The 11,577-nt window shown below is 44.7% G+C and overlaps 2 protein-coding genes across 2 annotated transcripts; both read left to right on the top strand.

Moving 5' to 3' along the window:
* Positions 1 to 1,813: 1,813 nt before the first annotated feature.
* Positions 1,814 to 6,975, top strand: IQD32 (IQ-domain 32). Its single transcript, XM_087545048.1, has 6 exons — positions 1,814 to 2,127; positions 3,450 to 4,028; positions 4,121 to 4,291; positions 4,678 to 4,734; positions 4,826 to 6,482; positions 6,661 to 6,975. Exons 1-6 carry the CDS (start codon positions 2,026 to 2,028, stop codon positions 6,678 to 6,680), a joined length of 2,586 nt encoding a protein of 861 aa, XP_087401174.1. The 5' UTR covers positions 1,814 to 2,025; the 3' UTR covers positions 6,681 to 6,975.
* A 640-nt stretch (positions 6,976 to 7,615) lies between these two features.
* LOC125528764 (F-box protein At3g07870-like) lies at positions 7,616 to 11,190 on the top strand. The gene is made up of 3 exons (XM_048693202.2): positions 7,616 to 7,766; positions 8,099 to 9,330; positions 10,843 to 11,190. The coding sequence occupies exons 2-3, from the start codon at positions 8,116 to 8,118 to the stop codon at positions 10,990 to 10,992; spliced, it is 1,365 nt and encodes a 454-aa protein (XP_048549159.1). The 5' UTR covers positions 7,616 to 7,766; positions 8,099 to 8,115; the 3' UTR covers positions 10,993 to 11,190.
* Positions 11,191 to 11,577: the final 387 nt, after the last annotated feature.

The following is an 11,577-nucleotide window of genomic DNA, read 5'->3' as shown; positions in this document are numbered from 1 at the left end:
TGGGGGAGAGCACGTGCGTGAAGACTACTGTCAAGTTTGCCTACGCCATGATGTAGGTGTTTGGAGTAGAGTATCTGAGAGACCAAATGTGCAGGACATAGAGAAGTTGTTGGCTATTGGAGATGCCAGATGGTTTCCAGGAATGTTCGGATCAATTGCTTGTATGCATTGCCAAGGAAAGCACTGCCCCAAAGTTTTGCAGGGAATGTATGAAGGTCACAGCCAAGAGGCCACCATCATATTGGAAGTAGTGGCATCACATGACTTATGGATTTTCCATGCTTTCTTCGGAGGCTTTGTAATGGGGAATCACCGCCATGCAACTACACTATCACCGACCGTGACTACAACATGGGATACTAACTCGCCGATCATCTATCCTAAGTGGGCGACATTTGTCAAGACCATATCCGAACCACACGAAAAGAAACAAAGCCACTTTGCAACAATGCATGAATCGGCTAGGAAGGATGTGGAGAGGACACTCGAAGTGCTTCAAACTCGTTGGAGAATTGTTCATGGAGCTGCAATGATGTGGAAATCAGAAACTTTATGGCAGCTCATGATATGTTGTGTTTTTTTGCACAATATGATTGACGAGGATGAGGGTGATGATGTTGCATAAACCAATAATTTTGAAGTGCCTGGAGAACAAGTTCAAATTCTGAAAGATCAAGATGCAAATCGGTTTATGAACTTTCTGTAGATGCATCAGAATATTCGAGATCATCAGGTGCACGCGTAGCTACTCACCGATCTCGTGGAGCATGTGGACCCATAATGGAAACCAAAAAACTAATATTTGAGTTGTGCACTTAAAATGAATTTCATATAAGAACTATGTACTTTCATTACCAACGGTTGTTATTTATGTGCAACATTGGTGTGCATGATGGGCGTGCATGGATTTGCATGTATTTGATAGTCCGTATTTAAGATATGTGGATGTCGGGCACGAGATAAGAGGGTCTATCCGAATACCTATGCGGATGCGCCCGAGCGCGTTTGCAGACGTATAAGGGGATGGATTTGCCAAGGCGGCTGTAGATGCTCTAACCTCTCTCCTACATATGGCCCCTTTATCTCCATTTAGATTCCCCCCACCCCTACATATTTCCTCCCAAAAACGACATTAACCGTCTTAAGCAGATAAGGTTTGGTTTCGTTGGCACATAAAATCCATATTTTCACATAGTTACATTAACTTGCTGAAATATTTATGATTCCATTGCAGCACACGAAAGTGTAAAAAACAAATTAGTTGCGTAGATCTTAATCGAAGGTCTACTATCACTGACTTGAACTGTATAATTCATGAGACCAATTGCATTAACTCTACTCTAACTAATTAGAAATGAAGATATTACATCATAACCTCGTAGTATAGATTTTTCTGCTTATAGATTTCCATTCCATTGTAATGATGCTCTGGAAACGGAAATACATGCTTTGATGCAGGGAATGGCCTTGACCATGCAACATACCGAGCTTCCAGTTATCGTGCAGTCGAATTCTTCTGCGGCCCTATCTTGCCTTGGAGATCAAATTCTTAAGAGAGAACCAGAAGGCCCACATGTAGTGATGAATTTCTGCCTCGTGACTGTAAATTTATAATCTTAAAATAAAACTTTTTTACCCCGCAATAAAAGAAAGAGAGATGAATGTGTCAGTACTAAAGGAAAAACAAAAAGAAACACTTGATTTATTTTTTAAGAAAAAAACTTGATTTAAATAAAAGGTAGGAGAGGGAAAGAGAAAGGGGGGAGGGCCCGGGCGAGGCGGAACGGAACGCTCGGAAATATAAAAACAGCCAGCCCGGCGTGCAGGCAGCCGGAAGCAAACAACGCAGAAACGCCCCCGGCTGCACAGCCGCCCGCCCACCTCTATCCAGTCCAGAAACGCACACTCCCACGCGCAGCCAGCGGAGCAGAGCAGAGCACTGACTTCACCGCCGCAGCGGCTCACCCGAGGAGGAGGCGCCGCCGGCGGCTGGAGGAGCGAGCGAGCGAGCCACCCGATCCGACCATGACCAAGTCCAAGAACGGCTGCCTCAAGATCCTCTGCGGCGGCGCCGGATCCGACGCCACCGCCGGCTCCGACCCCGAGACCGACGCCCACGCCGACGAGGTGGGTGCCCCCCTGCCCGTCGCACGCCGAATGCGGCGTCCCCGCGTGCTCCCGGCCGCAGTGTATCCGTGCCGTTCCTGCTCGTTCGTCCAAGCTGCTTGCTTTTTTTCTTCTTCCCCTTTCTTTTGGGCGGGTTCGAGCTGGCGGTGCGCTTGTTTCCGGCAGATCTCCGCCCATCTCGCCGGGCGGAGGCGGGTGTAGGTAGATCCGGCGCCGGTCCGCGGCGGGGAGCCGAAACGGCCACCGATTTGGGTGATTCCCCCAGCGCTCGGCTCGTGGGCGTGAAATTTCGATTTCAAAACTGGGCTGTGGAGCTGCCACAAGTCCCCTCAGCATGAGCGCATGGTTAAATTTGCTGCACGCACATGAATTTACAAATTTCCCTCTTTTTAAGCCTGTTTTCTTTCCATTTTCTGCCGAGTGGCTCTAGCTTAGGAGGTCGCTGTTTGTGTCGTCTCGATCCCATGCAGCATGGGATCTGGTGGCCTAGCGCCATGATGCCATGCCACTGTGCATACCTCTTGGCCCGGTGCGTCCCGTCCTTCTCCTCCCCATCCCCGGGGTTGGATTTTGCTAACCCTTGTCCCCCCACCCCCTGATTTGACATTTTTTGTTCTAAAAACTTTTGGCCACTTTCTTTCCCCCACTGTGAGAATCATGGATTCAGGAGGACATACATGGCTTTGCTCTGGACCGCAAGTCCCGCCGAGCAGCTCGGCTGGTGAGGATCTCGGATTAAATCCACGTGCTATTCCGGAAAATTCGCGTATCAGCGGGAATTCTGCGCCCCATGTGGTGAAATGGGATCTTTAGTTTTGGGTGTTCATATGACAGCCTAGAGGTGCTGTCGTCGTTGAATTATGCGACAATTTGTTTTTCCCCCTATTTACAAACTTCATACAGATTCAGCTTGGTTTGGATAAGATTAGAAATGAACTGATGGATAGCTGCTAGTGGTACCACTATCAAACTATAGTTAAGAAGTTTACCAAGAAACAGACACATTAATAAACGAAAGGATACGTTTATAATAGAAAGCAATTAATGTGCTGTTTTGTTCAAATTTCTGATGGTGACTGAAGAAGAATTTGCTTGCTTTTTGTGCCCTTTTACCTCCTAGTATCTAAATTTTACTTCACTAGCTGAGAAGTATTTCCTGCTTTCAAGGTTCGCTCGATTCACTGTTGTCACTTCTTATTTTTGTAGTGCGCTGTCATTTTTGTCATGTGGAAGTTCTGACAAGGATTCTGTTTCCCTCTTCCTTATATCAAGTACACAATTTTTTTCATACTAATGGCTGATGTACATCTTGGTTTTTCCAGAGCAAGGCCATATCAGATAAAAGCAGATGGAGCTTTCGGAGGAGGTCTACAAGGCACCGAGTTCTCAAGAACTCTGATATATCCGAGCCTGAAACTCTAAGTTCGAGCAAAGCAAAAGCTGATGTTGCTCCAAGCAACAATGTCTACTCTTCAACATACTCTTATGCCTCAGAGAAGCCCCTGCATCTAGAGAAGCCAGACGAGAAGATTGTGCTTCAAGAGAAGCCAGATGAGAAGTCCCTACTCGAAGAGAAGCCCGATGAAAAGCAGACAGAGAAGACAACTGAAAAGCCAGTGGACCAGATAATTGAAAGGTCAATTGAACAGCCAGATGAAAAGATAACCGAGACGCCGAGTGAAGAGCCAGCTGAAAGGATATCTGAAAAACCAGTTGAAGAGCCAGCTGAAAAGGATGTTGAGGAACTTGATGAAAAGCCAGACGAAAGCATCTCTGTTTCGCCAACTGAGGTGAAGCAGGATGAAACTGCCTCACTTGTTGATAGAAGCGTTCCAGACCCAGAGGAAGATCATGTGGAGTCTGCTGCTATTGTCATTCAGTCTGGCATCAGAACATACAACGTATGTTATACTATTTTGGCACCTATTATTATGTCACTACAATATTTTCCTGTTAAATGTTACTACAGTACTAAGCGTTTACATGACTGCAGGCAAGGCAAGAGCTATCGAATCATAAGGATCTTGTGAAACTGCAAGCTGTGATACGCGGGCATCTAGTTAGGCGGCAGGCTGCAGAATCTTTACAATGCTTGCTTGCCATTGTTAAAACTCAAGGGCTTGTCCGGACTCATCAAGCACAACAATCTTCAGGAAGGTTTCAGGTGAGTAAAGCATTCTTATTTAATATATTTTCATTTATAACATACTGTATTTATTATCACCCACATTGCTTCTGGGAGGAAACATCATGGCATCAACTTTACTCAATAGAATTTACCTTTACAAAGTCCTTTAGCTAGCAACCAGGTCTGTCTATTTATTGCTTGTGTCATGAAATCTAAACTTTCCATCCAAATTGTGATATCTGTCAACTTGCGAAATTCCATGCTTTGCATAGTCATTACCTTCCGTGTCGATTCTATTCCTCTTTGCCAAATGTGCAAGATGATCCTAATCTTTTGTGTTATTATGCTGAGCAGCACCCTTGGATAGGCATTTTTCCGACCATATTTTGCTTATTAATAATGGACTTCCTTTTTTTTTACAGGATACTTTGGTCCGTTCTTCAAGTGAGAAATTGCTTCACAATGGATTTGCTCTCAAGGTGAGACAAAATAACTGTTACCACTACTGGTGTCATCTCACTATCTCTAGTTTGGATTTCCTCATGCTCACACCGTGTTATTTTCTGCCAGCTCATGGACAACATGTCAACTTCCAAATCCATGAACATAAGATGTGATGCTTCTGAAACTGATGCTACCTGGAAATGGATGGAGAGGTGGACAACTCTGATTCTGCCAACCACTGAAGGCCACTTGCTTGAGAATGCAGAAAATAGTGGGTTGGTAGTTGAAAAGATGGAAGAGGATGCTCACCGTGAAGAAAAGGTTGTTCCTTTGGACTCAGACATTTCTTTCCCCAAGTTAGTGCCTGATGATGTGGAGGAGACACTAAGGCCTTCTGAATCTAGTGCCTTTGTGGAAGAGACACCAAGGTCATTTGATTTGAGTGGATTGGAGGCTCCTGAATGTGTCCCAGAGGAAACCTCTATGTTGGAAACCAAAGGTGATCCTGCACCAGAGTTGATCGAAAAGGTCGATGACGATGCTGAACAGTTGACCGATTCAAAGACAGAGAATGTTGTGGAGCAGTCTTTGGACTTCTCTGGCCAGCAATCTACCCAAACTGGTCCATCAAGGGAACCCAGTCCTGTTCCTGAAAAATCTGAACACCCCAGTGAGGATACTATGGATGCATATAATCTTGAGCAGTCACCGGAGATGGAAGCTAGAAGCGCAGCAAGAAAGGCCTGCAATCCAGCATTTGCTGCTGCACAGATGAAATTCGAAGAGCTGACTTCGGCAGTCAGTAGGTCCAACAGTTCATCTTTTCTGGATGCGCCAAGCAAATCGAAGGTGCATACTCCCCGTTCACTGGGCGGTACCTCACCCAAGCAAAATATTGAAACAGTCGCACCAGGAAGCACAGTTGGCCATGATGCTAAAATCATACCTGCTGCTTCAGAATGTGGGACTGAGATTTCAATTTCATCTACACTTGACTCACCAGATAGATCAGAAGCTGATGGCGGTGAGATTGTAATGGAGATGGGAGCTCTTGGAGGTCGGGACTATGCCAGCGAGAATGCCGAGAAAGATACCCATGTTTTACATTCTGAAGTGAAGGACACCTCCGAAGAAGTCGTCCAGCCAGAGAAAGAGGAAGAACTGAATGGTGATGTTGATAACCCTCCCATTGCCACAGATCCTGTCCTTGAGCAAGCACATGTTGAATCAGGAAAGCCAGATTTGCATGACCAAATAGAGGAGTCTATAGGATCATATGCCAAGTCACCTGAGGGAACTCCCATGAGCCGAACCACTTTTGTGGAATCTCAATGCACACCATCAAGTGAGGTCTCTGTTAATACCAACAAGAGCAAGAGCAAGAGCAAAAAATCAAAGTCTCATGCAAGCAGAAGGTCGCTGACTAGTCCAAGCAGCAATTCAGTCGGACGAAGCAGCACAGATAATCTGTCAAAGGATTATAAGCATGCGAAGAGAGAGAGCTCAGGCAAGGTTGCCAAGTCTGACAACGCTGATCAAGAACCTCGCATGAGCAACAGCACTCCATTGCCAAGTTACATGCAGTTCACAGAATCTGCAAGAGCAAAGGCGGCCGCTCTATCCCCAAAGTTAAGCCCAGATGTGCAAGACAACAACCCGAGGAAGAGGCATTCTTTGCCCATAACAAACGGCAAAAATGAAACATCTCCTCGCATGCAACGGTCATCTTCCCAAGCCCAGCAAAATGTGAAGAGCAGCGTTGCTGTTCCTCACACTCCATCTGGTAAGTGCTATAACCTTCAATAGGCCTTACACTCATGGTATGCATTTCTGTTTGAAAGGTTTTGATCATTGTGAAGACATTTATTAATGTCTGTTCCACATACGCACAGTAATGTATTGTAGGAGTAGTTATTTTTCAGCAGTGTACGTCTGTCTTAAGGATCTTTTTATGTGCACAGATAAGAGGTGGAATATATGATGTATGGCAGCACATCGACGAGGTGCCATCAAATATCTAGAAGCACTCATCTCGCGCCCTTGTTTTCTCGTCGCAGGCCCTCTAATTCGTCAGTTGTTTCTTAATATTTTTTTCTTGGAATGCTGATGGAGAAGAGCAGCAGCTTCATCATATATGTACATTTGTTGGTTGATCTTATTGGTTGTGTTATTTGACTGATAGTGCTATTTCTTTTGTGTGTAATACATATCCTACTTGACTTGTATTGGAACGAGCAACAGCAGTGTGGATTTGAAAAATGATGATCTGTTATATTTGTTGCCGGTTGCCACTGATGTCGAATGAAGTTCATGTTGGTTTGGATCAAGTTTCTGTTTGTCAAATTCTGTGTATTTCTGTATGTTCAGGACTGCATCCAAAATACAAAAATGTCCTGTAGTTAATGATAATGCGCAACTGCGTTTATCAAATGTCGCAATGGCAACGAGATCTTTAAAGAAGTTTCCTATTTTTACTAGATTTATTCAGAGTTTTTACCAACTTGCACACTCCAAAATATGTTTATGCAATTGGTATGAGTTGATTATGAGATTTACAAAGTACATACGGGGTAAACCCTAAACAATTACTGGTTGATTAATTTATTCAAAAATTACCGTTGACTATTAAGCCCTTAAATTATAATGTATGTATGTATGTTTGGTACGGTACCGCTCTGCCTTTAGCGTTACGACATTGCTTTACATTTTTTTTTGAGAACCAGACATTGCTTTACATGGGCCCTTAATATTTGCACGGGCCAGCAAAGCAAGGCCCTCATTTGATTGAGCTCGGGGCCTGCTCCTGATGCGAGCCCATTGTCCTGACGTCTGCTGACCTCCATCATTCAGATTGTCTCAAAAAAAAAAACCTCCATCATTCAGAATTCTCTCTCTCAAAGAAGGAAAAAACCTCCATCAATCAGAAGGGGAAAAAAGGATCAACCCAGTCTGTTGGCCGGTCGCTCGCCGTCATTTCGCCTTCCGGTCGCCCCGCCGCCCCCTCCGGCCGTCCAGCGTCCGCGCTCGCTTCCTTCGCCTCTCGTCTCACCGCCGCTCCTGCGATGTGGTAAAGGCTCCCGCCCTCCTATCATCTCACCAACGCTGCTGACCATTTGATTTCCTAACCCTACCCCTTTTGGTTTAGGGCTTAGGTTTCGCGTTCCTTTTGATAACTAGCTTTCGGTTCGTAGCTCATGCGAGAGACGATGGAGGAATGGTAGGGGATTGAAGTATTTTATTTACCACTTGATTCGCATATGCCGTGTCGTCTGCAAGTTCAATCACACTTGGGAGGGGATTAACCGAACATGGCCTGGGTAAAACTTTGATGTATTTGGGCGTTTTTTGGTCAGTCGCCACATTGCCGAGTAAAATTGATAGCTGCCCTGTTAACTGCAGATCGTGCGTCGTCAGCGATGGCAATGCCAGCACCGTGTGCTGCACAGGGTAGTCAAGCCGAGCCCACTGTTGTCGGTGCCGGTGCCGCTGCCGCTGTCTTGCCTGAAGACGTGCTGCGTGACATCCTCCTGCGCCTGCCGGCAAGGACGCTCTGCCGCTTCCGAGCCGTGTGCCGATCCTGGAGGTCATTCCTGTCCGACCCGCTCTTCATCGCAGCGCACAAGTCGAAGCACCCTGGCCCGCTCATTGTCACATGCATCCGTGATCTGCTCGGAGACGGAGGAGGGACCGTGAACATAATGGATTTGTCTGGCCATGTCGTCAGGCGGATGACCACCAGCATAGAGAATGCCACATTGCTGTGCACACGCCTGGACCTCATCTGTGTCACCGGAAAGAAGAACTGCCACACGAGCGGTCACGTAATTGACCCGGCCACAGGGCACACTCTGGCTTTGCCCTACAAGCGCGCACAGGAGCACGCGCATGTCAGAGCTTTCTTTTCCTATGCATTTGAGTTGGGGCAGGTTGTCTCCACGGGAGAGTACAAGGCCCTCCGCTGCGTTAGCGTCACTGGCTGGAGTCACGGCTCCATGCCGATGATCTCTGAGGTCATCACCCTTGGTGGTGGTGCCGGCAGTCGTCGTGCAAGATGGAGGGAGAGACCAGGCCCTCCGTCCCCTGTCACTAGTGGCTCGAAGAAAAGTGTGGTTGTCAATGGAGTTGTCTACTTCTTGTTGGATTTCGCAAGCCACCGCCTTACATATACTGGAGACCGCGTCGAGCCATGTAGCATTGCTTCTTTCGACCTCGAGGCAGAGGAGTGGATGGGCACTCTCCGAGGTCCACTCCAGGTGCGTAACTTTATCGAGGCCAGTAATGGAACGTGTGATTACAGTGATCTATACCGTAAACTCTCGTTGGTCAACATGAATGGGTTCTTGGTTATGGTACACGATCCTATGGGTCACCCTTTGGACCTGTGGTTTTTGATCGACATTGAGAAATGTCTCTGGGATAGGAAGTACAGCATCGGTTTTCTATACGAGAATCTCTTTGCCCAACCCTTGCTGGTTCTAAACGACGGCAGAATAGCCATCGGCACATCAGATTTGCTGCGAATATATGATCCAGTTTCAGATAGTTATACTGAATTTCAGATGGCAGGCTCCAGATTGTTTGCTATATACACAGGAAATCTCTTGAGTTTGAAGAGCAGTTTTACCTCTGAGGTGAGTATTGTTTATTTTTTATCCTGTTTTCTCAGGTACAATTTCTATGTGCAATGCAAGGAAACATCTGTGAATTATAGATCTTTGGCATATCCACATATGTATAACTTCAGCCATGCTTTTCAGTAATTCTCTATTTTCTTGTAGTCATTTGAATGGATTGGCAGGAAAACAATGTTTGTATTGTAGTCATGAGGGGATACATGATATTTCAACTTTCTATTACCATAGTTGTTGAGCCGTATAATTTGGGGCTACTGCAGTTTTTGCTCCGACTGATTAATTTAGACTGTTGAAGCTTTTGCTAGATTTATATTTGAATGTTATATACCCTATGAGTGCGGCACTTCCTGAACCCATGGGCATATGCACCCACTTTTTGAAAAATGCATTTTAAACACATTTTAAAATGTTGAAAAATTTAAAAGAAAATTCCATGCATACATGTTGACAAATGTGTGTGCGCGGCACAAAGTTTTGTGAAAAAATGTCTTTTTGTTTTGTCTCCGTAAAAAAGACAAATTCCAGTGCTTCTAAATAGCGTCTTACGATATAATTTTTTGTCTTTTTTGCACAGGCCACAAAAAAGGTTAATTTTCCGTGAAACTTTATGCACGCACATAAAACATGAAGACGTATCCGTGCAACATTTTTCAGATTTTTTTAACATTTAGAAATATGTTTTTCAAAGTGGGTTCATATGTACCCGGGTTCATTGATGCACTTTCCATGAGTGAGAGAACATCACTTACTCTTACTCTTCCTGTGGCATGTATGCTGAAGTTAAGAAAATTGACAAGCATAATTTACAGAGCAAATCACGGGTCTGATTTGAAAATACCACTACGAAACTACCAACAACATTGCGTAAACTTGTGCACTTTACTTTTTCACACCGCTCCTTCCCGTATATATTTTGCTGATTAACTCTCTGATGTTTGACATGTGCCTTCTCTTTCTTCGGTGAGCTAGTTTGCTCTGTTATTATTATTATTATTGATTAGCAAGTTAACTGTAATCGATATCACCAATGTAAGAGGTTAAGTAATTTCTAGCCCATTCGTTTCCCTAAAAGCTGCCGTTTCAGTCTCTTATATAGGCACAAGTAGTCAAACTTCCAAAACAGAGTACCTGTATGTTAAGAAATATTTGAAGTAAAACATAAATTTGTCAAGGACAGTACTTTCGCAATATAATTTGTTTGATTCTTGTGAACGAACTTATTATAATAAAAACTACTGGTTAAAATTGTGTTTTGAAGTCCATGCCATCGCCCAAAACAATAGTTTTATGAAACCAAAGGGGGCAAAAAATACGTACCTAGTTTCTCACTAGTTGGTATTGTAGTAGGGCCTTTCATTGTACCCCCATGTTTGTCTGTCCTTGGTTCTGTTTGACACAACGTACTTAAACGAGAAGGTACACTGACCAATGGCGGGCACTTCAGCATTTTGGCATTAATGGTTCACACTTGGTTTGCATGAGGTCTGACGCCTTCTTTTGTTCTTGCAGGCTAAACATTGTACAACATGCGGGTGCTACTTTATCCCCGAAGCCGACCAACATTGCGAAGAGTGTATGTGGCATCTGTATTGGCTGTCGGTGGATCCTCATTCAGAGTACCACAAATCACGAATGCCACTAAGCTTGAGTGTTGAGTAGGCCGCTCTTTCCCATCAAATATAAGTAGTTTTCAATTTCAGACTATTTCAGCCGCAGGGGGGTTTGGTGTCCACTTTTTAGAGGTCATGTATGGTTTGAGATGTATTCGGTGTACACTGGGCGTGGCAATGCCTTGGTTTGTACTGTAAGCAAAATGCATGTTGCCAGACTAAATATTTCGTGCTTCGGTATTATTTTGTTGCCAGACTAAATATTTTGGCGCTCTATATGCTTTGTTGCAACGTGACTTTCTTTTTTGCCAACATCAGTTTTGGCGGGTCCTCTTGTGGTTTGGACCAACTATGTTGTCTTATGCAGTGACCTGCTTGGTTTAGGGGGTGTTTGTTTATAGGGACTTTTTTATGTAGGGACTAAAAAAAGTCCCTCTTAGAGATTTTTTTACCAAACGGGAGAGACTTTTTAGGGACTAAACTAGACATTTGGGACTAAATGAAGAAGATTCTCAAGGAGAGTCTTTTTGGGACTTTTTGGGACTTTTTCAACAATGCCCCTCCATGCATCCATTGGCCCGCCACCACATGGTGTTGTTTGATTGTTATTTTTCTATATACTATGGGCAACATG

This window comes from Triticum urartu, chromosome 2A (assembly GCF_056163025.1).
Source record: "Triticum urartu cultivar PI428250 chromosome 2A, HENAU_Tu73, whole genome shotgun sequence".
Taxonomy (NCBI): Eukaryota; Viridiplantae; Streptophyta; class Magnoliopsida; order Poales; family Poaceae; genus Triticum; species Triticum urartu.
This window is presented reverse-complemented; position numbering and strand designations above follow the sequence as displayed.

Excerpts from the sequence above, each read along its gene's own strand:
- IQD32 (XM_087545048.1), top strand. The coding sequence starts at position 2,026 with ATGACCAAGTCCAAGAACGGCTGCCTCAAGATCCTCTGCGGCGGCGCC. Across the intron at positions 2,128-3,449 it reads CCGACGCCCACGCCGACGAG|AGCAAGGCCATATCAGATAA; the intron begins GTGGGTGCCCCC and ends TGGTTTTTCCAG. Across the intron at positions 4,029-4,120 it reads CTGGCATCAGAACATACAAC|GCAAGGCAAGAGCTATCGAA; the intron begins GTATGTTATACT and ends ACATGACTGCAG.
- LOC125528764 (XM_048693202.2), top strand. The coding sequence starts at position 8,116 with ATGGCAATGCCAGCACCGTGTGCTGCACAGGGTAGTCAAGCCGAGCCC. Across the intron at positions 9,331-10,842 it reads AGAGCAGTTTTACCTCTGAG|GCTAAACATTGTACAACATG; the intron begins GTGAGTATTGTT and ends TTGTTCTTGCAG.